The 24,323-nt window shown below is 47.2% G+C and overlaps 1 protein-coding gene across 3 annotated transcripts in view; it reads left to right on the top strand.

Moving 5' to 3' along the window:
• The window catches only part of SDK2 (sidekick cell adhesion molecule 2), a 945,724-nt gene that overhangs the window by 704,974 nt on the left and 216,427 nt on the right, over positions 1 to 24,323 (top strand). For all 3 annotated transcript variants that reach the window (XM_069199807.1, XM_069199808.1, XM_069199809.1), the window contains exons 9-12: positions 624 to 818; positions 2,753 to 2,869; positions 10,080 to 10,247; positions 10,834 to 10,936. In XM_069199807.1, the coding sequence (XP_069055908.1) occupies positions 624 to 818; positions 2,753 to 2,869; positions 10,080 to 10,247; positions 10,834 to 10,936 (583 nt within the window). The remainder of the gene's footprint in view (positions 1 to 623; positions 819 to 2,752; positions 2,870 to 10,079; positions 10,248 to 10,833; positions 10,937 to 24,323) is intronic.

The following is a 24,323-nucleotide window of genomic DNA, read 5'->3' on the forward strand; positions in this document are numbered from 1 at the left end:
TTTCCCAGCTTTCTAGACTCCACAAGGACCATCCCTACTCTTGAAAAAGGACATGGGTCCAGTAATTTCATTCCACTCCTCTTGGAATTCCAATAACAAATATATACTAGAGAGTTCTCCTAACCCAATCTACTACCATCAACTGATGACCCGAAGGGAGCCGGCCTGAAAAATGTAGAACTTCACCTTTTGAATGATTTGGTGCTATGTAGTGGCTTCTTTGTCACAGGCCAGCACTTTACTATAAATAAAATAAACACAATAATTCCACTTGTCTGGCTGAGGATGTTCTACAACCATACAAAACATCCTGAAATATGTGTTTTTTATGTAAAAATTCAATCTGTAATGACTTTTCTGATAGTTTGCCAGCTCCTTCCTAATTTGCTATTCGCATCAGGTCTCTTGAGAGTTGTTAAAGAAACTTGAGGAATGTTCCAAAGGCACTCTTCATAACAGATGAAGCTATGTTGCTCTTTTCTGCATACAAAATATATTTTTTATAGCTACCGGTAGAGTATAGTTTATATATGGAAAACAGACCCTTATTTGTATACCTCATTGGTGGGGTTAGTGTCTGTTTTTTTTCGGTTGTCACGCATTTCCTCTCTCTCTGTGCACAGGTGTTCCTCAGCCAGAAATATTCTGGTACAAAGATGCCTCCCTGGTAGAAGTGCGAAAGCTCGACAGGTTCCGGCTCCTTGCTGATGGGAGCTTGCGGATCACGGGGCTAGTGCCGGATGACACCGGAATGTTCCAGTGCTTCGCTCGCAATGATGCTGGCGAGATGCAGACCTCCACATACCTGGCTGTAACAAGTGAGTATAGTTTTGAACTTTTCTTGATCGGCCAGTATGCACTAACCACCGATGGATCTTGAAGCATCTGAAACTCTGTTGTCCATCACACAGGATATGTTGGTAAGGCATTTACTGAGAATACTCATAAAACTGTGACTTGGGAGCCATGACTACATTCTGCTATGTTTAGAGTGGTGTTCATGGTCATTGTATCTGCATCACATTCTGAAATAAGTGTTGCCAGTGTAATTTTCCAGCAGGGGAAGCAAGCTGTGAGATAGCAGGTACTTTCAACTTCTGAATGGCTTTAACTATGCTAACACTTAGGTAATCCTCATGATTTCTGACATATACTTACAGTGAGCTGGATTTTGAAATAGTAGGCATTGTTACTTCCTGGATTGTTTTCAGTAGCACTGATGGCTAGCGGAATACCAATCGATGATCACAACTACACTGCATATTGTCTTTGTAACACAGGCATGCAGACTATGGTGCTCACCACACTCCTAATCACAAGGACACTATCTCCTCTCCTGAACATTCTCCTACATTTCTTTAATTTCAGGTGTGTTAGTCTAATTAGTTCAGTGGAAGCAAAACAAGACTACAGCACACAATACATTTGAGACTGGAAAGAGCTTTTGTAATGACCTAGAGCAGTGGTTCCCAACCTTTTGATTTCTGTGGACCCCCACTTTAACATTAATGGAACTCAAGGACCCCCACTGACTCATCATGGGAATCCAGGGACCCCCACCTGAGTCATTACTGGAAGCTGGGGACCTAATTTGTCAATATTTGTTCATATAGTTTAATTTTCTAGGCTCTCGCGGACCCCCTGAGAAGGCTTCGCAGACCCCCAGGGGTCCCCGGACCACAGGTTGGGAACCACTGACCTAGAGGGAGGAAGTCAACAGAGAATGAACTAGAGAGTGAGGGAGAAAGACTGAGACTGACCTTGATAGATATTCGTAGATTTCTAGATGTGCTATTTCTTCTGAAAGATTTGTAGGACTTAGACAGTCAGTCTCTCCAGGTAACTGCTGATGTGCCACTGATTCTTTCCCAGCCTTATCTGCGTCTCAGAAACCCCTGAAGTTCCAATGTACCAGTCCACCTTCGAGTGTGGCATAATAAACGTGTCTCCTATCTTTACTTTGGTGGCTCTCTGCAAATAAAAGTCTGCACCTGGTCAGAAGACTGAACAAAATGGAAGCTGACATAATAGCAACTTTTTAAATAGTATTTGCCTATGTTGTGTGACTTTTCAACACAATCATTTTTTTTTTAGAAATCTTTGGGTGGTGTCATTTTTAGCACCGTACATTTAAAAAAAACAAGTCTTTGCGAGTGTAGTGTGGCTTTGCACCATTGCACATTTTTTAAAGCGTTTTTGTGTTTGTTGTGTGACTTCGCAGCACACTACATTTTTTTAAAAGTCTTTGTCCGTATTTTGTGAATTTGTAGCTCTGTAAATATTTGGTGTTCATCGAGTTTCAATGTATCAATGTCACACGATGATACAGTGAGCCTGTCCTGCCAAGTTTCGAACGTTTGAAATGCAAGGTAAACACAGATTTCTGTATAATTTTTTTTCCGGTGAGTTATTTTACTAGCTCGACTTACAAGGCAGGTTGACAAATGAATTGTTCATTTAAGAATGTGAGGCGGAAAAATGGGGGTATGCGTGCACTATGTGTACAATGTGATTAACGTGACACGGGTACAATGTGAAGTGGAATGCGTGGCCTTTTTGCCCATGCAAACAGCCCAACCCCTCAGGGGGCCTCTGATCTGCCAAGGGGCTCTGCATATCTATGAGGCACCCAACCTAAATGTCATTATAGGAGCCTGTAACCAAATGTTACTTATGTGCCCATCTGTTTGTGTCATGCCACTGAAGCGGGGCTGGCAGTGACATTAGGCGTTTTGTGTTTTGTCCCTCTCAGGCATTGCACCCAACATTACCCGTGGCCCCGTGGACAGCACTGTGATCGATGGCATGTCGGTGGTCCTCCACTGCGAGACCTCTGGGGCACCGAGACCTGCAATCACCTGGCAGAAAGGTAAAAAGAGACAGATGTTCTACGTATTGTACCTTGTTTCACCTGTAGGTGGCGCCCCTGCACAGGTCTAATTAATGATAGACTAAGCGCGGTCTCCTCATACGCAACCTACCTCTCCTTACTGACCCACCACTCCTTTCCAGTGTGTTTATTCCCCCTCACATACCTTTCTTTTTCCTGAATGTAAACCTACAAATGTGAGCTTGGGCTCATGTTTCCAGCTGTGAAACCGAGTTCCCCACATGGCCTAAGTGGAAAGACCCTGGCACGTTGTTTTATCCAGCAGCAGTGGGGATGTTTGAAAACAGGCTGACATCCTTTACCAGCCGCCTTCCCATTTATATTTCACTCTCGCCTCATTCTGAGTAGCATCCGTGGGAGGAATCGGTGTGATTTGAGAAGCTAATGTACTGTAACACTTTTGTGTAATTTTGAAATTGCTCCAATAAAAGGGATTGCATCCTCTGTGGAATCCATTTTGTTTTAAGTACCAGCAGCTTTACAGGTGCCAGTAAGACACTTGAAGCATTTTCACTGAAGGTACCCGGCTCGGGGAAGAAGGGAGGAGGGCGCGAAATCCGCCTCAAGGAATCGCAAGGTCATGGCGTTTTGTCTTCCTAACTTCATCCTTTAAAGAGCCTATCTCCATGTGCAGTCTTTTTTTCCTAGGCTAAGTAACCCTGTCATTCGAGCCCGGGACAGCTGCAAAACCACTGAGCTGCTTTAAAACACATTATGCACTGCTTGTGATGTCATTGACAGGAAGAGCTACAATACATCTCTCCCTTTTCACAGAAGGCTTGTGATGTCATTGCCAAATCCCTTGAATAATTGTTACATTGATGCCCTCCACATTTCATTGGTTGATGCACGAATCACATTAAGAACTATATAATCTAGTGGACCTTTCACAGTCCTTTCTATATAGTTGGTGTAGGACAAATGCTGAAAAGGAGTAGGTTTGGACACCAAACGTCAACATTACATTTTCCACTTCCCCACAATATTTTGGCTGATTTGTAGGCCTCGTGGAAATTCAATAAATATATTTTACAAGACACTATGGGTGTCATTGTGACCCTGGCGGTCCAACCACTGATACCGCCAGGCTGCCACCAGCCTGCAGCCTGGCGGTCCCGTGGCTGTAATCCGCCAGCGGCAGCGATGCAAGCAGCGCTGCCCTGGGGATTACGAGTCCCCATCTGCCAGCCTGTCCATGGCGGTTACCACTGCCATGGAAAGGCTGACGGAAAGAGGGACTCGGGGCCACTGGGGGCCCCAGCTCTGCCCATGCACTTGACATGGGAAGTGCAGGGGCCCCCATGCACAGACCCAAATTACAGGCAGTGGAATGTGCAACGGGTGCTGCTGCACCTGCTGCACCACAAGATTGCAGCCAGCTTCATTAGGAGCCAGCTGCAATGTTAAGGCCCTGTTCCCCCATCAGTGGGGAACTCAAAATAGGGCCAGCGGGGTCCAGGCCGCCCGTGTGGCCTGAAGGAGGAAAGACGGTGGCGGGCGGCCTTCACCACCCGCCAATGTCATAATGAGGTCCTACATGCTTCTCAGAAGACTAATTGATTTTTAAGTGAACTAAATGGCCTATGTTGATGTCAATGATTGCTACAGATTTAATGGAATTATCCTTTCACGCCATAAATCTCTTATAGATTCATAGGCTGTACATAATTCTGCCATTGTAACAAACAATACCAAATAATATTGTGTAATAAATGTAGTGTGAACAACAAGCATATCTGAAATGACTCGCTAAGATGCTGACACCATGTTTTGATTGTATTTTTCTATCCTCGGATATCGCAATTGCCATCACAATATCAGGCTGGATGCTTGTCCTTCTTCAACATTGGTAGGAAGATGCCTTCTGTGATCTTCCGGTGGACATTGTGAAATACCCTCTGTAACCTTGCACTGCGGGTACCCATATTTGTCCAAGGATGGTATATAGTTGTCAGAACTCCACCAAATGGCATCTCCTTTCTTTCCAAATGTGCCTTACTCCTTGCTCCTCTTATCAATGTGCTTTTCCTGGTGACCATGATACAATAGTGCCTATTATTTCAAATTTGTTACCTTAGGTTACTTGTAAAAACGTGTTTCTCCTCCGCAATTTCGAACAGGTGCTTTCCTACCTGTGGCCTGGGGGTCCGCAAAGCCTCCTCACAGGGTCCACAAGTGCTTAGAAAATTTTATAATTTTAACAGATTGGGTACCCTGCTTTGAGTAATGACTCAGGGGAGAGGGATCCCCGTATTCCAATAATGATTCAGTGGGGGTCCCTGGGTTCCAGTATTGATAAAGTGGGGGTCCAGAGAAGTCAAAAGGTTGGGGACCATTGATTTAGAAGGTATCTTCACAATGAAGCAGGGGACTCTTTTAACTGTACTCCGTATTGATGTCTATATTGTTTCATTGCCACCTAGAACCTCTTGTTAAAATGTTCTGTATTTTCCAGGTGTGATTTCTCTTTCTACAATGGATTAGGGGGGTCCATGGTGCCTGACATACTAAGATGAGGCCACAAAATATTTATTGTTTTGTGCCCACTGACTGTTTTGCAACCTCGTCTACGTTTTGCATTATCACTGATATATTAATCAGTCGCAGCATAAAATACCCATTCAAGGGGATTTGCAAAAACTTTACACTAATTAATGTTCATGAGGCAAGCATCTATTTGTGACTCAAAGAATGGCTGCAGTGGTGGTGGCGGCATGTGAGGAACAGCAGACCACCATCCCTTTATTCACTACGAGATTGCATCCACTTTGAAAATTTGTTAGCTGACTCCTCACTTCGGATCTTGATAACAGATCAGAAGTTTCTGACCTGAAAAGAGATCAGAAATTATTGATACATCGCATATTCATTTAACAAGGATAAAGGAACGCTCATTACTTATTCGTCCTTTGCAGTTCAGTGCGGGCCAAAAATATACCCTTTAGACATGCAGCGTACACTCTGGACATTGTGTCACACAGTTCAAGGTTGGAAATCTCAGCCATTGTGGCCACGAAATACGTTTGTGCATCTTCTTCAGAGACCTTATAAGATTCCAGCACTTTACACTATAATCAAAAAGATAGTAAGATCTCTCCTACAGAAAGTAGTATGTTTGCCATATGTCTGTCCTGCGTACATTACACCTTGCTCAAACGACCTGTGGGCAAATTGTACTTTAAAAAATTCTGTAGACCCATTTGGCTCTTTCTAATTTCAGGCAGTGAATATTCTTCTTTTTTTCCCGGTGTCAATGAAAATATGTTCACTCCTGAGATACAGTCTTTCTTGGAAGAAAGTTATTTTTTTGGCCAGTAACTAACCCATGCACTTATGATGATGGGGGGTGTGGTGCTGTTTTTTTTTAACATTTCTCCTTCCTTGATCACAATATCCTCAATTAATCTTTCGGGGTTCTGAGGAGGGTGTGTTTTAAAGTGTTCCTGGAGAAACTACGTTTCAGTATCTCCCAATCTGATTTTCTCTATAGTTAGTAAATTTGAAATTTGCAAGTCCCAGTATCACAAAAGCTGTAAGGGTCCCTTGTGATCAAACAAGGGGAAAGCGTTGATTAACCACTTTTTAAGCCACGTTTACATAGTCTAAAAGCATAATTTGTAACATAGGGTGTTAGATGCACTTTAATGGAAATTCCTGAAAGTAAGGGCCCATGATGTCATTATCTTAGATCCAGAGAAAATCAAACAGCTCTTTATAAATGTCACCCGTTAATCACTTCTCAAACCCTAATCCTGGCTGCTTGCAGCGGTGTTAGTAGGTTTCTTAGAGTAAGACCAATGTTGATAGTGAGGTGCGGTCTGTGGGAGTGTGCCTTCGAACTACATACCCGCTGCGTGTATCTGCATGCCTAACTGCATGTAAGGGGAACCTCAAGCAGGCCCGAATAAAAAGTCTCCGGTGCCTTCCAAGGCAGAAGCTCACCTGACTATGGTCTTGTGGAAACCCGGTGCCATCTATGAGTCGCGGAAGTTGCGCATTGGCTCCCAATTTGAAAGCACAATATTCAAGGCCCAGGAGTTTCCTTTGAAAGCCCTTAGGGCCGTGCACCCTTCTGGCTCTGGGTCTATAGGGATGTGATTCGTGGTGCCACACTCGTGGGGTGCTAAACCAACACAATTGACTTAAAATTTGGACCCACTGCTAGGTAAGAGTGCAGCAAAAAAAACAGTGCTCCTTTGGGGACAAATAACATGCACCACCCAGAACCAACGTAGGCAGAACTCCGTCTGGGCACCCTGAAGATCCTGTTACTGTGTGGAGGGTCTGCCGTACCACAATAGCCTCAGAAAATCTTTTTGCGAGAGCATACACGCTCTCATCCACCCTAGTCACAGACTCAACTGGAGAGCATTTCGGTTTCTTAAGAAGCAGTTACTTTAGTGAGTCTGCTCTGTACTGTGGTACCATCGCCATGAGGATTGCCTGATGCCAAACTGGAGATGTTATTTTGTTTCGCAGTCCCGGGGCCTAGTCGGACTAGCACACTTATGATCCAGTAAAAAGAATGCAAGCTGTATTAATTCTTGCATTACATACACTTAGTGCTTGTCATGTCATCAACAGTAAATGGAGTTAGTGCACTGTACACGAATAACAGATCATTACGTCGTTAGCAATAAATGGGATGTAGAAAGCAGCACAGGCTACCCTTTGATAACACCAGGTGCAGTAGCTGGAATGTAAAACCAATCTAGCCTTCCCTGGCTGTGGGCTCACAACAGTAAGTGGAATGCAACTGTGGCTGTATTCTGTCTTTTTGGTTATGTCGTCAGGAAAAGCAATGCTGCCTTCCCTTTCGATAACATCAGTCAGTGGAATAGAAGATAAAACACAACTTTCCCTTTCAGTGGCCTCATTACCAGCAACGATAAGGTAAATACAATGTAGCCTTCCATTTTGAAGGCATCACAATCAGTAAGCGGAATGTAAAAATAAGCCTAGCTTACCCTTTTCATGTCATCACAGTCTGTTATTGCAATAGTAAAAGAGCCATCCAGTGAAAAGAAAAGAACAGTTCTCTTTACCTGCACTTCTAACTTGCATTCTAGAATATCCCTCCCTTTGTTGATGTCTTCTTGGCCTTTGACACATAATACAACTCAGTTCACCTGATGGCCCGTTCAATGATGTCAGAGTCCGTAAGCGGAATGGAAAACGAGGGGCAGCTTATCAAAGATGTCATAGCAAGCAGAATACTAAATCGGCCCACCCTTTCCTTCTGACGTCACAGACCTGACGGATATCCCGTCCACCGTATTACCATCCCATAATAGCCTATAGAGGACGTAATATGGCGGACGGGATATCCGTCACGTTTGTGATGGAGTATTCCCTCCTCGGATATCTAATTCAGGCCCTTAGAACTGGACCTTTAGCGTCTGCTCATCGCCTACCCTGGCATGATATCCCTTCTGCCCTCGCACAGTATGCGGCCTCCCATACCGCAGCGCGGTATCCTGCCAGGCGTGCACCACCCGCACCCCAGACTGATCCGTTGGCACCCACCGCTCCTTGTAGGGTGCTCCAGGCTGAGTGTGAGCAGAGGCCCCACGAGGCTCGTGTTTATAGCACAGCTCAGAGCGGCTCCTCACAGCGCTGTGTTTGGTCGTGCTGGAAAGGTTGCCAGGTCGGTGTTTGGCTGGGTTGGACAGCTTGTTATGACCCAGGCCTGATTCACGACGCTCTCTGGGAGCTTTACAATCAACAAGCACTCTCGTGAGATACACAGAAGGGTGTCTGCTCAACAAAAGAAGACGGCTGCTGGCCCCTGCAGACGGGGTTAGCTTTTTGTGTTTAAACGTGTTTGAGAGTGTGGGCCGTTAAGGGGGTCTTTACGCCTCTCTGTCTCCACGTTCTTTTGAGCTTCTCTTCGCCGGTGCGTGTATCCTTATGTCCATGCCTTTGTAAGTGTGCGTTTCTGTGTGTGTCAACCACACCTGCTCATGTATGCGTGATCTTGAGTTTGTTCCCTTGTATCCTCCGTCACGTGTTGTGTCACTCACCGCATTTATTCACCATGCAAGTGCATGAGCTTTAATCCATGTATTTGTTTATGGGCTCATGCCTTGTCCACGTAAGTGTTGTTCATATGTGTAGCCCATCATCCTCATCTATACGTTCATTTGTAAGGTGTTACTGTACAAATGTCTTAAAACAGTGCACGTGTGTGTGTTTCACTACTTCTTCACTATACACTGCGTCTCAGAGTGTTCATCCTTGCATGTACTCATATGTTAATTTACTGTGTAAGAAGCTTTCATTATGAGGACAAGTTCTGGGGAAGTTCCAGATCATCGGCCTAACAGTAGCTCGCGGACGTGCGTGTCTTCTCGTGTCTACACGCTCGCGTGATTTTCTATCAGATGTGTTATTTCGCACCTGTCTTTGTCTAGTGTTTGGTATGTGACACTGCACCTTTTCTAGAGCTTTCTGTTCATAGCGGTAACACGTGAGTTCACACCTCGTCTACCTTTCCCTCATGTGTGGGTGGACAATAGATGCATGAGAGGGAAATCTATGAATATATGCATATATATATGTATGTGTATATATATATATATAAGGCTGCCTGCAGAAACTCACGCACTGTGGATATTTTTCTTAGTCTTCACGAAAAACATGCGTAGTTCCCAAGAAAAAATGATGTGGCTTTGGGCAGCGCTAGTGATGGTTTCACCCTTGTTATAACTCTTATACACATCCCTTTCTTCATGTAGCACGGAGGCGGTATGTGTGAACATGCGTATCCCAATCTCTTCCAGTGACCCACCATCTCTCCCACTTGTGTGCCCTCTTTCCTCCTGCACCATTTTCCCTGTAATCTCCCAACACCGCTTGTTTTACTCTGACTTCCTTTCTGTCACTTCTCTCTTCCTAACTGAACATCTTGTTCTCCTCTTTCTTTTTCTCTGTCTCTCTTACCTTTGTCCTGTTGTCTCCATCGCTTTCATTTTCACTCTTTGCTGTGGGTGACATATTTGAAACTGTAGCAAATAATTAGCCTTAAAATGGTGTACACATTTGTATCTTTTTCTTTCACTTACCCTCTGTACTCCCATTTGTCTAAAACATTTAAAAATATACTAACTTTTAATGGTCATAATATGTTGAATTTTCTTGTTTGCAGATTCAATTCACACTGTTTTCTATCCTCTCCTGCTTGCTACAGGTGAACGTATTCTAGCCAGTGGTTCAGTGCAGCTGCCTCGATTTACTCTCCTTGAATCTGGAAGTCTACTCATCAGCCCCGCCCACATTTCTGATGCCGGTACCTACACTTGCCTCGCCACTAACTCGCGAGGTGTGGATGAGACATCAGCAGACGTCACTGTGTGGGGTAAGATTTTGCCACAAAACAGTAGCGATGTATGCTGCTACCGTTAGATAGACATGTCCATCGTGGATAATCTCAAGACATTTTTATCATAAGGAAATCAAACAGACGATGCCCCTCATAGAGTAGACTAAGATGGGCATCATCATCTAGAGTTCCAAGACAACATGCCACCTGTAGAGAGCTCAAAGACAGGTTCCAACTCTTCCTAGAGAGTTTCAAGACATGTCCATTGTAGAAAGTTACAAGTCATGTCCATCATGTCTTTATAGAGGGTTCCAAGACATATCCATTGTAGAAAGTTCCAAGTCATGTCCATCCTGTCTTTATAGAGCGTTCCAAGACATATCCATTGTGGGCAGATCCAAGTCATGTCCATCCTGTCTTTATACAGAGATCCAAGACATATCCATTGTGGAGAGTTCCTGGCAAACATGGTCATGGCAGAGAGTATCAAGACAACACATCATCTGTACAGAGTTCTAAGACATGTCCATTGTAGTTAGTTCCAAGATAACATGGTCATCGCAGAACTTCTCCGACCAATTCAGAGATGATCATGTCATTAGGATTATTCTTTGTTTTCCAGCCCGTACCCGCATAACCAGTCCTCCTCGTGACCAGAGCGTCATTAAGGGAACAAAAGCATCCATGGCTTGTGGAGTTACTCATGACCCGAGTGTGACTGTCAGGTAACATTTTATTCTTACACTGTTCTCCAGAGCAGGCCTACTGACTAAATCTCTGTATCAGCACACCATAGTGTTTTTGTTAGGCATCCTAAAGTGGTGGAAAAGGGATCACTAACTGTTGCAATGCACTGCTGTGCTTCTGCTCTTCTGATACACAGCCGTGCTTCTGCTTTCCCGGGTCACGCTCCTATGCTTGATCTAGATTCTCGATTGAGAAATGTTCACTATCCTGTGAGTGCTTATCACTCTATGGAACTGATTTTTTTATTTGGGTTTATTAGGTATTATTTTCTGCCCACGGACCTAAAATTAGATTATATATGGACTCTGCATTCTGTTAGTAAATGCATGTTATCTGTCAGCAGGACATTATCTTGCTCCTCGTTGGTCGCTTTCTTCTTAAGGAATAACTAAATTCTTATAGCAGATATTGTATGGCTTATTTAACTGCATTATGCATTTCCGTTGACATATTTCTTTAAAAATACCTTTAAGCAACTTTATAAGCACAGTATAGATCAATTTAGCCTTGGGAAAGGTATATTGGCTTGCAGGGAGCCATCACATGGTTTACTTGTGTATGTTTGTAGAGTTTTTATTTGATATGCTACATGCAGCCAGAGATGTTTACTTGAGAGCACGTGAGGTCCTGGGTGATGGCTCGGTGAGAGAGCAGAATGGTTTGGATGGAAAATAAGGAGAAGTTAAGTGATCATGAAAGGAAATTTGTTGAGTGAGAAGACTTAGTCATTGATGCATGAGTTCTTTTTGGAAAACAGGAGAGTCTTCAAATCTCTCTGAAACTAGGGTGCCCCCCCCCCCCTTGCCATCAATACAGGTGGATACAAAGCTCTGTATTTTAGGGATCATCACTTCTTTTTTGCTACCCATAATTTAGATTTTTCTAGGTTGGGATGACAAGGTCATTAGCATGACAAGATCTAAGTGTCCTGGTTGGGTGATCTCCGTGAATGAGATTAGTGTGCAGGCTTAAGTAAGCCAGTTCTCCTGATTAATGTATGGGTTTTACTGGTCATCTTAAAGGGACTGTAGGTTGTAACTGGGAGCCCATCAAAGGCCTCTGGCAAAAGGGGCGTTGTGAGCCCCCCACATCAGCAGCTACTGAGGGGTGGGTTTTTTATGGGCCTCTTCTATCTGCAACTCAGCAGACAACAGCTCATGAATAACCAAAGACAGTCGGGTTGCTAGAAAAGGGAAAGAATGATGGAAAGGTAAAAGTTTAATGAGGGAAAGTATGCATGGGTGGGTGAAAGGGTGGGTGGATGTAAGAGATGTGTAGGTGGGTGGATGGGTGAAAGGTTGCATAGGTGAGTGAAAGGATGGGTGAACGAGTGGATGGTGAAAGGATATGTGGGTGAAAACATGGATGAGAGGGTCGATATGTAAAATGATTCCTGAGTGGGTGAAAGGGTGGGCGGATGAAAGATGTGTGGGTGGGTGAAAGGTTGGATGGGTGAAATGATGCATAGGTGACTGGAAGGATGGGCGAAAGGACATGTGGGTGAAGAAATGGATAAAATAGTGAATATGTAAAAGGATGCATGGGTGGGTGAAGTGAAGGGTGAAAGGATGGATGATGAAAGGATGCATCAGTGAGTGGAAGGAGGGGTGAAGGTGGATGAGTGAAAAGATTTGTGAGTGGGAGGAAGGATATGTGAAAGGATGCATGTGTGGATAAATGGTTGGGTGAAAGTGTGGATGGGTGAAAGGATCCATGGGTGAGTGAAAGGATGAGTGAAAGGATGCATAGGTGAGTGAAAGGATGGGTGAAAGCGTAGATGTTTGAAAGGATACGTGGGTGAGTGAAAGGATGGTTGAAAGTGGTGAAGGGTTAAAGGATGTGTAGGTGGATGAAATAATGTGTGGATGGGTGAATGGGTGAAAGGATGAGTGAGTGAAAGGATGGGTGAAAGAGTGGATAGGTGAAGGGATGTGTGGCTGTAGGAAAGGATACTTGGGTGGATGAACGAATGAAAGGATGCATGGGTGGGTGAGAGGATGGATGGATGAAAGGATGGGTGAAAGGGTGGACAGGTGAGGGGATGGGTTAAAGGGTGGATGTATGGATGGAATGGTGAGAGATTGAATGGTGGATGAAAGAATGAATTGATGACAGTCTGTAAATGTGAAATGGTGGCGATATCAGCAGGTGGATGGAAGGGTGGAAGGATGCATTCATTGATGTTTGGATAAAAGATACAAGATTTCTTTAGGGGGAGGTTTGCGCTCCCTTGCTTCGCTTTCTTGGTTCCATCAGAGCTTTGGTTCAAAGCTGGGGGTATTTTCATTTCCTGGCTACTCCATTGTCTGGCAAACAGGTTTTGCCTCGAAGGGCTGCCTAGAGGCTAATTGAAATTGTTCAGTCATGAGACAGTGATCCCCCCTAATGCAATGGAGCTGTATAGTGGCTCGCTGCCTGGTGAATGGGCGGGGCAGCACGCGGGGGGAGAGGGTGGAGGGGGCAAAATAAACAGTAAGTTAAAAAAATAAATAAAAACGTACCAGCCTCGCTGCCGCTCCTTCTTCCTGGTCACGGAGGCACAGGCTCCCAGCCTTTCCTGTGGCCAGTCCTAACGCTACATGAAAGCAGCATTAGGATTGGCTGGAGCGTCCTGGATGAGCGCACCCTGGCAAACTGGAAGCCTTTGCCTACTCTCTCCAGCCTGGCTACGCAGACCATCCTGGAGAGAGCACAGTGCACATGTGTGTTTGGCTGGCCTGAGACGGCCGGCCAAACATGCGTGCTGCACTGCGGGGGAGTGCTGTGCTCGTCACAGCCCGTAGCCCTGCCCCTTTTACAAGAAAAAGATGATAAACGCAGTTTATTATTGTTTTCTTGTAAAAGTTTTGAGTCTGCTGCTGCTGGTAAGGGGGGGGCAACGCTTCTCCGCCATAGCAGAGGAGCTGCCTGGAGCTATTTTGTTGGAGGTGGAGAAAAGAGGAATCCAACCAAAAAGGTTTGTGTAGCAGCTAAAGTACGGTGTGGATAGCAGCCATCAATCATCTCATCTCATGGCCGTGATGCTCATAATTCCTGCAGTGTTAGGAGGATCCCATGACATTCCTGCCACCCTGAGTAACTTCTCAGCTGTCAGCAAAACCTCAAACATAGAAGCGCCTTGAGTCCAGAGGAACTTGTGAAATTATAGCCTCCGACCACTTCCTTGCGGTTCTGACGTTGCCCCCTAGATCTCTGCAACAAGCGGTTTTACCAGTTTTTTTAACTTTCATTTCTCAGCGTTGTCCCCACTCCTTTTAAAGGAAGTCAGGATATGACGTGGCCTATGGGCCTGAGCTGCCGAATTTGGATCTAGAGAACCAGGTTTGAGTCTCAAAGGCTCCTTAACATCCTGTGATTCTGAGCTTTCGCGTGCCTAGAAAAAACAAGTGCGTCCTTGTGTAATGTAACTGGTGGTCTTGTAAAGCGTTCCAATACCTTCCGCTATATTAAACTGCCCAAAAAAAAAGAGGTGTGATTTAGAAGACATTGATCTCTAGTCAACGAGCGTCTCTTAGAGTGAGACACACACACAAACCCACAATGAGGCCGAGAAAAACCCAACTTGGTCCTAATAGGTTTAAAAGCATAAGGTTAATTGGAACTCTTCGTCCTCGATGACGTACCGAAGGAACGAGTGGAAGCTGTTCTTGACAGCAGTAAGAAAGAAGAAAGACAGTCAACTCAGTAAAAAATTTAATATGACTTGAAAAATTGATATTACTTAACTTCAGCGGTGGTGAATATTTTATTGGGCGATATTAATTCTCACTGTCGTCCGAGGTGGCGCCTCTCCATTCATGCGTAAATTAATTTCAGTGCAGAATCGGAATGTGACAGCGCCGGTGTGCCTCTGCTGCCCCCCAGAGGGCTGGAGTGGGATCGTCAGACGACGAACTGTTCAGTTAAAAGCGTTTTTGGCAGCACTATATCACCAAACTCGTCCGTACTATGCGCCAGTCACTGGCAGAATTAGTCACATATAAACACAGCCAGGCCTCTCATCGGTCGACTCCCAGCGGGGCGCAGCACCCGGAACCTAGTTTGTGTCTGCCCTGATTTCAACAACAAAAGAGGGAAAATTGGTTCTGTTTACTTATGGGAATTTTTGTAATGTGTTGAAGTTCTGAGTTCTTTGTGCAGTTTCCTGCTGTCAGTTGCAACAAACGTAGTTTCATGGGTAATATTAACTTCCTTGCCTTGCTAAAAAAACAAACTACATGACGCACTCTCGCTTGGTAGAGGAGCAATCTTTTAAGACCAGTGGTGCATTAAAGGTGTAGGGGTCCTAATGCAAGCAACGAAAATGAGCCCCCTCGCCGATGCTAGGCCGTTAAATCATGCCACATTTGAGGGTGTAAAGGACCCTTCCTTAAACCGGGTCTTGGGGCCCCTGCACCTGCTGCATCACTTACAGCAATGCTCTTTTTTAATACGCTGTCTTTGGTTTTCAAAACAACTGCAAAAGTAGCCCTTGTTACCGAAGAGATAATGACACCTACTTGTGGTTAAAAATGTGAAGTTGCAGAAGGTCAAAGGTTCCATATGATCACGACCGGTGTATATCTTAATAGTACAGGAACTTCCCACTTACCATACCAAATGCTGTTTAGTTACTAGAAACTGATACTCTTAGTAAATAATCTGCTTTTGTGTCTTTCCAACACATCTGTGTACTGTTTCGTAGTACTATAGTGTCTAGCACCTACTTTCTTCTAACAGTTGGCACTCGGATCACACACTCGGTGGCATACCATAATATTCTGTCCTTTCATTGTGTGGGATATTGAGATACGCGGATTTTGCAGTGTTCACCTCGCATCTGCCTGTCAGCCCCGTATTGGCAAATGTAGAGCAGATGAAAAGATTAACACTTATGAAGTAATGATCTCTACATAGCTCACAGGACACGCTGGAATCTTGACTAGGCTGACTCAGCATGCCATCTTTCTGAACTCCAAAAATTGCCTAGCATTGAGCCAGGCAACAGTAACACCTGTGACTCACAAGGCCGAGAAGCCGCAAGACTGTGTCAGTGGGCGCTACAAATACAGGGTTATAAAAGTGTGCCTATTCGAGAATACCACCCACCCTACCAGCCCTAGAAGGGACCCATATGTGAAAGACACGCCTGGCTGCCACGTCTGTGTACGTGGTGACATGTGGATGTATGTGCAGGGGGCAAATGTATGCCCCTGCTTCTGGAAGAGCGCCCCCCCAATATGGGGGGAGCGCGGCCCCTTAGGGATCGGGGACGCTGGGGCCGAGCCTCGCACTAGTTGTGCGCAGGCTGGCCATGGGCTTCCGCTCGCGCGTCTCGCGAGACGCGCGGGCGGAAGTTCGACGCTGGGAGAGCGTCGGTGGTCGGGGCAGCGCTGGACCGGTTTGGGCCGCCGCGCACTGGTGGGGGGGCATAAAAGCGCCCCCCCCCCCAGAAGGCTTGGCCTTCTTACTTCGTGCGCGGCGGCCCAGGGACAGGCAGACCCATCGGCGATTCCCACCCACCCTCTCCTTATTATTAGGCTTGGAGGAAGGGCGCAGAAAGAGAGAATAAAGTAACCGGAAGCAACAGAGGGGACCCCAAGGGTGGGGCCCCGGTATAACAACAGAGATAGGATCCTGAAGTCCTGGACCAACCTGCGGATGGACACACCTGTTTGGGGGTAGGGAGCCCAGATCACTGGGGTGGTCACGGGGCTCATGCCCTGGGCCGCCCTGGTACACCCCTTGGTTGAGTGGTGTTTGGAGAGGGGGCGGAACCCTGAACAAGGGGTCAAGGAACAGAGGAAGCAGGGATACCGCCCCCCCTAAGGATACAGGTGACGATCAGTCCCTGTGTGGTCCAAAGGAGGTTCAGGACAGGAAGGGATCCTGTCAAAATCTATGGTTACAAAGTAGCGTCTATAACAGTTTATATATATTAAAGTTTGCAGTGAAATGTTTTTAGTTGAGTAAAGTGCATATGATGACTTCCATAAATTGTGTTTATGAATGTTTATAAAAGTATATTTGAAAATAAATACTTCTTCCAACAAACAAAACTGTCTTGTCGGTTGGTGTATGACCGGTGTTGGGGTGAGGCCCCTATGGCGGCCTCCGAGTCCTATGTGTGTGAAGCCAGATGTCTGTAAAGGAATTCTGATCACGATGTGAAATGTCTGTCCATCCCTGTGCATGAAGAGGAATATATGTCCAATATTTCTGTGAGTGAGGTGAAATGGCCACCCCTGGTTTTATGTATGAAGTCACATGTCTGCCCATGATTTATCTGCACAGGGCTAATTGTGCCCCTGTGTTTGAAGTGAGATGAGATGCGTTTCTGTAGTTGCTGATTATCCGTCAATGTCTCTGTATAAACTGAGATGTCTGCTCATGATATCTATTCAGGAGGTGAAATGCCTGCCCCTTTTTTATGAAGTGCCATACCAGTTATTTCTGTGCAACAGGTGAAATGAAATGTGTCAGTGTCACGAGTATGACGTCTAGCAATGGCCTCTCTGTAGAAGATACATTGGTAATGTGTTCATTATGCTCCATCGAGGTGTGTGAGGTCTCTCCCGGGTTTCTCTGTAGTTGTGGTCTTCTCTTGCTGTGGGAGCTGGAGCTCTGGCCTGGACGCCTACGTTCACTTTAGGAGGCTTGTTGCTGATTCCTGGTATGGTGTGTCCTCCAGAGGAGCTCTTGGCTGGCTTTTTAATGGTGGGGCATATGAGTACCTGACTCCATTTTGAAAGTTGCGAGGAGCAGTCAAGCATGTTTCATCTTCTTTGAGGCACAAAGAGTGATGGACGGAGTGCTTAACTTGTTGTCAGCCAGAGGTAATCACTGCATCACATTTCAATCCGTCATTCATTGCGTGTGTTTGACGTTTCGGACAGTACTCGACCAAGTGCAATTCATTATTGGCCCCAGTACCTAAGGGATGGTCGAGACTTAATTTGTAGGCCAGGCCCACTCTTAACAGGGTCAGAAGCACCACTAGACCAACTTTGGCCTTGCTGGTTCTTGTCAGTGAGATGCAGTTTAAGACGTCTAGCAGAGCGAGGATGAGTCAGTCCAGTGTTCCGCCAGACCTCTCCTGCATGGAGAGACTCAGACGGCAGAACGAGTGATGAGCGCAATTCTTGAATCAATCCCGGCCACTAGTACTCACCTAGGGCCACATTCCCGTCCATTGTTTTATAGCGTGGCAGTACCATTTCAGACCCACGTCTGGGCATACCCTTCCTGCTAGGTAGCTGGGGCACGGCTGATTTACATTTGGTCCCTCCCTGCCCTACGTGTGATGGCAAAATTAGAACTCGGGTCTCGCGGTTCAGCTGTCTCCAGCTTTGTGTGGCCGATTTCATTAGTTCTAGGCGGGCACTCGACCAGGTAAACCTGAAGGCCTGTGCAGCTGAGAGACCTGGTAGAGCTAGGGGGTGTCAGTCGAGTTGCTTGTTTGCTTACTGTGCCAAAGAAAGTGGCTCTTCGGAGGGACAAGCCCATCTGCGTAGCTCCCATATTCCCTGTGGGCCAATCAGCACCTGTGCCTAGTGCCGACTCTCAGCCGAGTGCTTAGAAGTCACTCGACATGGGATTTAATCAGCCCCTGGGAGCGCAGGTAATGCTCAGACTCGGGCCGGTGTCTGGCTTCTGATTTACAATCTTCACACGCGGACATTTTAATCAGGGTGACCTTTTCAGCTCCCAGCAGGTTGTTGAACTGTTCTCAAGCATGTCAGCGTAATAGCGCTGCACTCGCGACGGAAATGACATTCTGTGTGAGCACCAGGGGCGAGCTGGCCTCGCAGGGCAGTGAGTCACCTGACGTGCAACAACTGCCTCTGCCCCGGCCCTGCTGGCATTTGAGAAGTACCGAACTTGCGGAAATTATCGACACTCGCCTGGCTCTTTCCCAGACCCGTCCTCGCCTTCGATATTCGAGAAATGTCGACATGTGGCTCCCAGAACTGACAGCCTTTTCACTTCTGCAGCTCTGCCGCGTATTTCAGGTCCTGCGCGGTCTGCTGTTGGCCTTTGGGGTGTTCGGACAAGTCTCACTTTCTTACTGAGATGGAGGTCGGAAAGCTTTCACCCTGACTGGCAGCAGTGTCCTGCTGAGAGCTGTCAGTGCTCCAACAGCCGGGTGTTGGTAGCCGAGAGCTAGGCAGGTGCTCTGTGCGAGTCTGGTAATTGTACCCTATGAGCCGTACACCAGTACCTTGAGGGCCGGGGTGGGTGCCGTCCACCAGTATCTGAGACCCATGTACCCCGAGGGGCACTACTTCTAGAGACTCGAACCACTACCCTCGCAGATATACTTTGTAAGCCTTCCGCCGTAAATTGAGAATTGGCAATGGTACACTGAGAGCCCCGCAGCGGTATTCTTAGGGTCCTACAGCTGTAATCTAACAGCCCTGCAGCGGGACCCTGAGAGGCTTGCAGTGGTACCTGGTGCCTTGCAGCGGTACCCTCAGACCAGTTCAGCTGTAACACGAGAGTGATATAGCTGTACCCCGAGAATCCCTCAGTGGTGCCCTGAGAGCCCCTCAGTGGTACCCTGAGAACCGGTCAGCAGTAACCTGACAGCCCTATAGCAGTACCACGGGGACTCTGCAGCGGTACCCTGAGATCCCTGCAGCTGTACCCTGAGAAATGTTCAGCTGTAACCTGAGATCCCTGCAGCGGTAGCCTGAGAAATGTTCAGCTGTAACATGAGATCCCTGCAGCGGTACCCTGAGATCCCTGCAGCAGTACCCTGAGATCCCTGCAGCGGTACCCTGAGAAATGTTCAGTTGTAACCTGAGATCCCTGCAGCGGTACCCTGAGAAATGTTCAGCTGTAACCTGAGATCCCTGCAGCGGTACCCTGAGATCCCTGCAGCAGTACCCTGAGATCCCTGCAGCGGTACCCTGAGAAATGTTCAACTGTAACCTGAGATCCCTGCAGCGGTACCCTGATAAATGTTCAGCTGTGACCTGAGATCCCTGCAGCAGTATCCTGAGATCCCTGCAGCGGTACCCTGATAAATGTTCAGCTGTAACCTGAGATCCCTGCAGCGGTACCCTGAGAAATGTTCAGCTGTGACCTGAGATCCCTGCAGCAGTATCCTGAGATCCCTGCAGCGGTACCCTGATAAATGTTCAGCTGTAACCTGAGATCCCTGCAGCGGTACCCTGAGAAATGTTCAGCTGTGACCTGAGATCCCTGCAGCAGTACCCTGAGATCCCTGCAGCGGTACCCTGAGAAATGTTCAACTGTAACCTGAGATCCCTGCAGCGGTACCCTGAGAAATGTTCAGCTGTGACCTGAGATCCCTGCAGCGGTACCCTGAGAAATGTTCAGCTGTGACCTGAGATCCCTGCAGCAGTATCCTGAGATCCCTGCAGCGGTACCCTGATAAATGTTCAGTTGTAACCTGAGATCCCTGCAGCGGTACCCTGAGAAATGTTCAGCTGTGACCTGAGATCCCTGCAGCAGTACCCTGAGATCCCTGCAGCGGTACCCTGAGAAATGTTCAACTGTAACCTGAGATCCCTGCAGCGGTACCCTGAGAAATGTTCAGCTGTGACCTGAGATCCCTGCAGCGGTACCCTGATAAATGTTCAGCTGTAACCTGAGATCCCTGCAGCTGTGACCTGAGATCCCTGCAGCAGTACCCTGAGATCCCTGCAGCGGTACCCTGAGAAATGTTCAGCTGTACCCTGAGATCCCTGCAGCGGTACCCTGAGAAATGTTCAGCTGTGACCTGAGATCCCTGCAGCGGTACCCTGATAAATGTTCAGCTGTAACCTGAGATCCCTGCAGCTGTGACCTGAGATCCCTGCAGCAGTACCCTGAGATCCCTGCAGCGGTACCCTGAGAAATGTTCAGCTGTACCCTGAGATCCCTGCAGCGGTACCCTGAGAAATGTTCAGCTGTACCCTGAGATCCCTGCAGCGGTACCCTGAGAAATGTTCAGCTGTAACCTGAGATCCCTGCAGCGGTACCCTGAGATCCCTGCAGCAGTACCCTGAGATCCCTGCAGCGGTACCCTGAGAAATGTTCAGCTGTGACCTGAGATCCCTGCAGCAGTATCCTGAGATCCCTGCAGCGGTACCCTGATAAATGTTCAGCTGTAACCTGAGATCCCTGCAGCGGTATCCTGAGATCCCTGCAGCGGTACCCTGAGAAATGTTCAGCTGTGACCTGAGAGTCATGTGGCGGTTCACCGGTAGAAAACTGCGTACAGATATGGTTGATGCAACGAGTACCTTAGAGCCGGTAACCTCCATTAACGAAGCGGGAGGACGATTGTTTCCTGGCACATTCTATTCCATAGGCATGGGTGAAAAGTGTTGTAATCTCGGGGAGTGCAGTGGGCATATTCACATTTTTGTTTATCAAATACGAAAATTGAGATTGTCTCGGACATTTTTTAAAGATTTTCGAGTGAGGATCCATTTTCTAAATGTAGTATCCGGGGTGTGCCTGTGGACTTCTCACGGAGTTATGAGGTCAGTTGTACCACACCCTGCAGGGGAACTTTACCAGAGAACGGAACATGTGCAACTCAGCTTCGCCTGTGTGCAGTCTGGGTCGGTCGGCGCAGCGACCCCTGTACGTAGCGCAGCGACCATGACAGGCAGTTTACAGACCGCCACAAGCAACGCAGTGTACCGACCACGACAGGCAGTTTACAGACCGCCACAAGCAACGCAGTGTACCGACCACGACAGGCAGCGTAATGACGCTACAGGCAGTGCAGTGATAGTGACAGGCAGTGCAGTGACTATCGCAGGCAGCGCTTCGACGCTACAGACAGCGCAACGCAGGGAACATGACAGGCAGCGCAGCGACCGTGACAGGCAGCGCAATGCAGCGAACATGACAGACAGAGCAGCGACCATGAAAGGCAGTGCAGTGACGCTACATGCAGCAGGATGCACCGAACATGACAGACAGCGCAGCGCCTATCACAGGCAGCGCAGGGTAGCAACCATGACAAGCAACGCAGCGCCCCCTCATGCGCTCTGCTGGTGCCTGACGTGAGCCACATTGAATGTCACTTGGGAAGGCGCGCACCTGCTCATCACGGATCCCAGCTCGCCTAGGTCTGAGCTCTGAACACCAGGGCCCCTTTCCGTCGCTCGGAGGTGAGGGGGTGAGATTTGAAGTCCCAGGCTGAGGCATTTCATGATTGAGACAAGACAGCTCTGCACACGCGTGCAAAGTCGTTTTGTGGGTTAACCGGACGCTTTAACTTCGTCAGCGAGCCATTAGAGCGAAGAGTAGAATATTAGCCCGAAAATCAAAACATATTTATGAGCTTGCATTCAGAGAGCCTCAACCGGTACTGGGCTCCAACAGAATTTTCCCACTCAGGATCTTGGCGCTATAAATCTCCACGTAGCCTGTGCAGCGCGGGAGAAGTCCTGTGAAGATCTTGATTGGCGGTGTGCTACAGGCCCAAATCCCACAAAGCCAGGGGGCGTGCTCGAGCTTCCTTCGAGAGCGCTGCTTGCTGGACCAGGGCAGCAGCTGTCTCCTCACAGCTGGACCCAGCCTCTGGTTGTGCTCCTGGTCCCGGTCGGAGGTCACCAGCCAGCCTGGGGCAACATGAAGCCTTACAGAGACCCCTCACCAGTGAAAAATGACAGCATTAGTGGTGAGCTGCCCCTGGCGGCAGAGATTCTGCTTGCTGAGCATGCACTCCTGAACTGAGAGGTCATTATTGATGCAGGGATCCCACTCCCACTGAACCATGTGTCCATCAGCCAGTATGGGAAGAACCGTGATGTCCCCACTGCCCCTGGATCTGGGTGTCAGAAGAGCTTCAGCAAACCATGGGGGTCTCTTCTATACTACCGGGCTGTTGTATGGGTCCAATAACCAGATGGGTCCTGCCCCTCCGGTCCCGAGCCTGTGATTCTGGTGTGCAAGGTATATTGTATGATCTGGGGTTGGGATTCCATAAAACCTTTTTTAATCGTCTTAAAAAGGGATTGCAGGTGAGTGTGGAACTGTGACCTGTGTGTCAAGCAAAAATCGTAGCCAATCCTGATTCCCCTGTTTCCTGGGATGACTGGAATTTTTCCACTATGACTGGCAGCTTCTGGCCTATCAGTTCTTATCGCCTACAGATGCCCATCTTTCTGACCCTAAGATATCTGGAGACCCTCTGACTCTAGACTCGAGGACATTTCTGCTCTACGCTGTAAAAACTAAGCTGAGTGCATATGTACTCAACTTTGATAGACAAACTTCGCACTGATTTGACAAGTTAGACTTAGCTTATTTAAAAAATCACTCAAATAAGGTGAGCTCTATAATGAACCCAGGGATACCGAAGGATTTTAAACCCGGGGCCTTCTACTGAGAGATGTGCTTGTTACCTACATTAACTTCAGCGCATTACATTTTCAGCCCTCTGGCAGCCCACTTGCTGTCCATGGTGCTGAAATGCTCATACAACATCATTGGTTCGTTGTATCCTATGAGTGGCATTCTGCTAAGCAAGGCTCACAGCTGAATGCAGAAATCACTCTCCAAATTGCACATTGAATCTTCTGCCTCATGGATTAATTTGCAGTGCCCCCTGATGGATCTGGCCGAAGGACTGTAGCCTTTCTTCTCTATTACCATTGCCCTATAATGTAAGGGCCTTTTAAGATTTATGTCTTTTTAACTAAAGGTCCTTGCTGGACGTTGTGTAACACTGGTGTTTTCCTCTGTCAGGAGAACTTTCACACACCTCCCATGCACTAGGCTTTAAGTGCAAGACCAAGCTCCTGGGAGACTCAAGGGTGCTCGGATGGCTCAACTTTCCAACTCAGACCTAGTACTTGTTACATGTAGTAGTAGTTCTTGTCTATAGAGACGACATGCCAAGCCACTTTTAATGCTGCTTGGTGGTCCATACAACCTGAAGATTGGGAAACTAGCCTGAAAAAACAATAGCAATGCACCAGTGCAGATGTACTCGGTGGCCTGTGTAAGTGCAATTCGTCTTTGCTAGGAACAGTTATGTCCTGTTCTTGAACAGTCTCAGTTCTAGATACATATACTCAACAACCTGGGACAGGAGGGCCTTTGATGCTTGACGAGGTGGCTGGATCCCTTTCCTATGACCCTAGAATTGATGGTTAGCGTTATTTTACTGTTATTCACTCTACAATTTCTTTGGAGCAGGTTCTGATAGATAAATGTTCAGGAAGGGAACACCCTCTGGGATGCAGAATGTGTGCAAGAGTTAAAAGGAATAGGCTGCCTCCGAGAGGTGGGCAAGATGCTGAAAGCTTGAGCCAGGCTCGAGCCTGAAGCCTGGCTCTGGGTTAGCTCAGGGTTCTGTTTGAACCTCAAGCCCACAGCTAGCTGAGCATTCATGTGGCTTCTGCCTGCCTCCTT

Source organism: Pleurodeles waltl, chromosome 7 (genome assembly GCF_031143425.1).
Source record: "Pleurodeles waltl isolate 20211129_DDA chromosome 7, aPleWal1.hap1.20221129, whole genome shotgun sequence".
NCBI lineage: Eukaryota > Metazoa > Chordata > Amphibia > Caudata > Salamandridae > Pleurodeles > Pleurodeles waltl.